Genomic DNA, 4,318 nt, shown 5'->3' with positions numbered 1-4,318 from the left:
AAAAGTACTATGCAGTTGTATTGTGACAACAAGGCAGCCATTGACATATCACAGAATCCAGTACAACATGATCGTACTAAGCATGTGGAGGTTGATCGTCACTTTATAAAGGAGAAGCTAGATGCCAAAACTATTAGCTTTCCTTTTGTTCCAACTGAAGAGCAACTTGCAGATATACTTACCAAAGGAGTTTCCAGGAAGGTGTTTTATGACTCACTAAGCAAGTTGGGCATGGTTGATGTGTATGCGCCAACTTGAGGGGGAGTGTTAGCGTGAGTCATAGCTTAACATTAGGAATAGAATATATTGTAATTATATCGTAGTTAGTACTTACCTTTTCTGTGTGTGGTAGAGAATAGAGACGTAAGTCAATTGTATTCCTGTAATCCTCTTTATATACCTCCACTGTGAGATAAATAAGATTATCAGTAAATTCATTCTTTTAACCTTGTTCTATTTGACTCCAAATTTCTAATTCCCCACTCATTTGATTTGCAAGGGGGCAGAATGGAGCTGCACAAATATGTTTCCCTTCCCTCTATACGTTTGATCATGAGGTCCGGAAGTTAAGCTTTTGAAGTCTGGTAGTTATCTAAATTGAGAAGAATGTGTGAGAGTTGATCGATCTCTACAATGAAGCACCTTGAAACTACCAACCATATAGTATATACATAATTTCACTCACACAGAGTTCTTGCTAATCTTTCGTTCTTTCTTCAACAAAATCATATGGTGGATACAAGCTAAAGCCCCATAAAGTCAACATTCTGATCCACACCAACCCTACAACTGCAAGCCTCGATCATTACAGATAATTAAAACAAATTAAAGAGAAGTAAATTTACTGGGACACTATAGCTATCCCCATTCTACAACAAGGGCAATGAGCATTGTTCTCTAGCCATGGGACCATACACTCAGAATGGAACCTATGTGCGCAAGGCAGGTGCACCAGAGTCTCACCAGGCCTGAACCTCTCAAGGCAAACAGCGCACTCATCTTGGTCAGATGACTTCCAGCTGAACTTGGCCCAGCTGAACTTTCTTGACCCAGTCCTAGTAGTCTTCTTTGATCCATACACTTCTCTCTGCAACTCCCTCAGAATCATGGTAGATCTTGCATCATCAACACTACTCAGTGATCCTTCTTTGCTAATTAGCCTAAACCCAATTCATCATTTGTATAAGAAAACTAATGAAGCCATCAGTTTGGTAACTAATATGCCTTTGGGGTTGAGTAGTTACCTTTTGGGTTGTGATTTTCTTTGTGTTCTCAATCTTTCATCTAATCTCTCTTTGGCAACTCTGGCTTCCTCTCCTAGCTTCTCATCCTTGTATGAAGCCTGGTTCAACATGCTTCTTTGCTATAAGATTCAAAAACAATTGACAATCAAATAATCATCCAAAAATAAGGAAAAATTAAAGATAAGACCTAGTAGTTAATTGATTACCAGAGAAAAAGTTGAGGTTTGGTGTGTTTCATGGTTGCTAGCATACAAGCAAAAAGATGAGCGTCTGGTGCAGCCATTTGTATTAGCCAGACTTGGCGATTCGCTGCTCTGATGGACTCGTCTTCTTCGAGCACATTCCACACCAGGAAGCATCCCCGCCATTGCAGCTAAGGTCTAATATGCCTACGAGCTTTTTAACCGCAACAACTTAAATATACGCTGTTGGCGCTAGAAGTACTATGTTCTTCTCCTATTTATATACAACCCATCTCTTCGGATATGAGAAGCTGCCTGAAATGACATCCCTTATGGTATGTTATGATGAAGAAGAAAGAAAATGGTACTATAGAAGAACGAAAAGATGGTTTGTTCTAAGATCAGGAAGAAGAAGACAATGGAAAGTTAATCAGAGGATTGGTGGGAGACAAAAGAGGGTCCATACCATTGATGGTAGCTAAAACCATCTGAATCAATCATGTCTTCAACCTCTGTTCTTCTTCTTTCTCTCTCTTCTCAATTATGGGTGTGAGAGGGAGAGAGAGAGAGAGAGGTTAGAGAAGAAAAGTAAAAAGAGGGTGAGGAACAAGGTGGGAAAGGGAATGGAAAGAGTGAGGAAGTTTCAAACGAGCTTAAAGAATAAGAATTGTTGTAGCACTAATTTGGGTACACAAGGGTGAGCCACGTGACCAACCAAATCTCTTCTCGATTTAGGCCTTACGTTTTGTGCTACAATTAAGTGTTTGGTAATTGTTGGTTTTGAGCTCCAATGCTTTTGATTATGGTAAATCTATGGTGGCAAAGCTGGCTTTATCTATTTCACATTTTCATGATACAGTCTTTCATTTTTAGCCCCCTCTATAATGGAAGAGATGGTAAATTCGTAATTTTCTTTTTTCTCTAGTGGAATATTAAATGCTTCTTTAGACATTACCTTTTTAACGGTATAAAATATGGGAACATCAATTTGTTATTGTATTTAGGCAGCTAAGCACGTGAAAGGGCAATTTTTTTTCCTTTAGAATGTTGTATGATTCTCACACTTAACTGACTCAAGGTTATTTTTTGTATTGACCGTAATTTTATTAATTTTATGTTTTTGCCCTTATAAAAAGAATTGAATCTTGAAACTTTATTTTGTATGTGATGAGTTAATTTTTTTTTTAACAGTCTTCACTTGCATACAAACGTCAACGTGTGTAATTGAATCATAGATAAATTATTCAGTATAACTTCTTAATTGATGTATATTTCTTTCAATGGTAAAAACTTCAAGATTAAGAGGCACATTTTCGCATAGTTACAGTGCATTTCTTTTAATTTTGATAACAATTTTTTGATTCGTTCACGATAGGATCCTTTTAAGAAAGGATACCAAAAAATATTATAAAAAAAAGGACTAAATCTGCTTATTTTAGTAACAAACAAAGGTTATTTTTTGTATACTCACTTAATCTCTGTAACTTTTCAAATCTAATAAATCGTGAATCTTATTAATGGTACACTCAATTAAAAAGTTGTTTATAATCACCCAAATCCGCCCATAGCCCCACTGAATCTGCAATACTTTTCTACATACATAGAGAGTCCGGACACTGATCTCTATCATATGATATGCTGATTAAGTAGGTGGCATGTTAGGAGAACAAGGAAGGATCCTCAGGATCGTATAAATTCATTATCAGATTGGCCAACCTATTAGTCACTAATCCATCTTAAGCTAACACCCAAATCCCCTAATTTCATCTACCTTCTGTCTTCCCACGTCATCATGCGCAAATCTGATTGGGCTTAACGACAAACCCAACCTTTACTTGAACAATAAGCTACATAGAGCCCAGCCCCATATCTGACTTCATTTACATTTTCTTAATTTAGGTCAGAAAGCGATAACCTCTGAGCATCCCCACAAATCCGGGCCTTCGCAAAATCTTTTCCTCTCAAACCCCCAAACCCTCCGTGTTCTCATCCGTCGTTTCCTCCAAACCTTCCTCATTAATGCAGCCCAAAACCACCACCACCACCACCACCACCAAAAACAACAAAAGCACCACCCACCACCATCCCCTAACTTGAAAAAGATCAAACATTGCATTGAATCCATCACAGAACGTCATCGGAGAGAGACAGGAAAATGGACCTCCGGCTAGTGGAGCCAGCTGACCCGACTTCCCCTAGTGGCCTCAAGAAAAAGCTACGTTCTTCCCTTTGCATTATCCCTTGCTTCACCAACTCTAAATCCCACCACCACCACGGCTCCGTCACCGCCCCTACGACCCCACAAGGCTGCAGCGCCAGCCGCCGCAGCCGAGATGATTTAGGCCTCCTACCCTCCTCCGACGCCTCCCTCTCCACCCCTAAATCAGCACGCTCTCACCACCACCACCACCACAACCACCACCACGAGTTCTCCGAGCTGAAGGACAAGTGTCGGAAAGTCATTGGTCGCATGGGGCGCCACAGCGGGAGGAGGCACTCCGGGGACTTCAAGTACGACGAGTTGAGTTACGCGCTCAACTTTGATCACGAGGACTCCAACATGGATGACGACAGCTTTCCCCTCAGAAACTTCTCTGCGAGGTTGCCGCATTCCCCGCCGGCCGAGTCCGCCGCCGCTTCTCCTTCGTCCAAGGAGATAACCGCTTGTAGCTAATTAAATCCCGCCCGAGGGATTGAGGTTAATTCATTATTGATTGACTAGGCTAATTGTATTTCACTGTTTATACATCAATGCTGTATATAAAAGTAGTACACTATACGTAACCTTTCTCGATCTGCATGGTTTTTTCTGTAAATTTTTCATTAAAAATGTTCTTCTGCAGAATTGGAATTCGCGTAGGGGAGGTTATCATCGCATAATTAGTTACCTCC

General features: G+C 40.3%; 2 protein-coding genes across 3 annotated transcripts; one reads left to right on the top strand and one right to left on the bottom strand.

Annotated features, from left to right (window-relative positions):
* Positions 1–634: 634 nt before the first annotated feature.
* LOC112190609 (probable E3 ubiquitin-protein ligase RHY1A) lies at positions 635–2,058 on the bottom strand. Of its 2 annotated transcripts, XM_024330059.1 has the most exons (4): positions 1,893–2,055; positions 1,451–1,741; positions 1,245–1,363; positions 635–1,160 (listed from the first exon to the last, which is right to left on the bottom strand). In XM_024330059.1, the coding sequence occupies exons 2-4, from the start codon at positions 1,610–1,612 to the stop codon at positions 842–844; spliced, it is 600 nt and encodes a 199-aa protein (XP_024185827.1). In that variant the 5' UTR covers positions 1,613–1,741; positions 1,893–2,055; the 3' UTR covers positions 635–841. The 2 variants fall into 2 exon arrangements, with proteins under 2 accessions (XP_024185827.1, XP_024185826.1); XM_024330058.1 differs by having other exon boundaries at positions 1,451–2,058.
* Positions 2,059–3,581: 1,523 nt separating this feature from the next.
* Positions 3,582–4,100, top strand: LOC112188829. Its single transcript, XM_024328048.1, has one exon. It carries the CDS (start codon positions 3,582–3,584, stop codon positions 4,098–4,100), a length of 519 nt encoding a protein of 172 aa, XP_024183816.1.
* Positions 4,101–4,318: the final 218 nt, after the last annotated feature.

The sequence above is a fragment of the Rosa chinensis genome, chromosome 2 (assembly GCF_002994745.2).
Source record: "Rosa chinensis cultivar Old Blush chromosome 2, RchiOBHm-V2, whole genome shotgun sequence".
Classification (NCBI taxonomy): Eukaryota; Viridiplantae; Streptophyta; class Magnoliopsida; order Rosales; family Rosaceae; genus Rosa; species Rosa chinensis.
The sequence above is the reverse complement of the archived record's forward strand: the minus strand, read 5'-3'. Positions and strand labels throughout refer to the sequence as shown.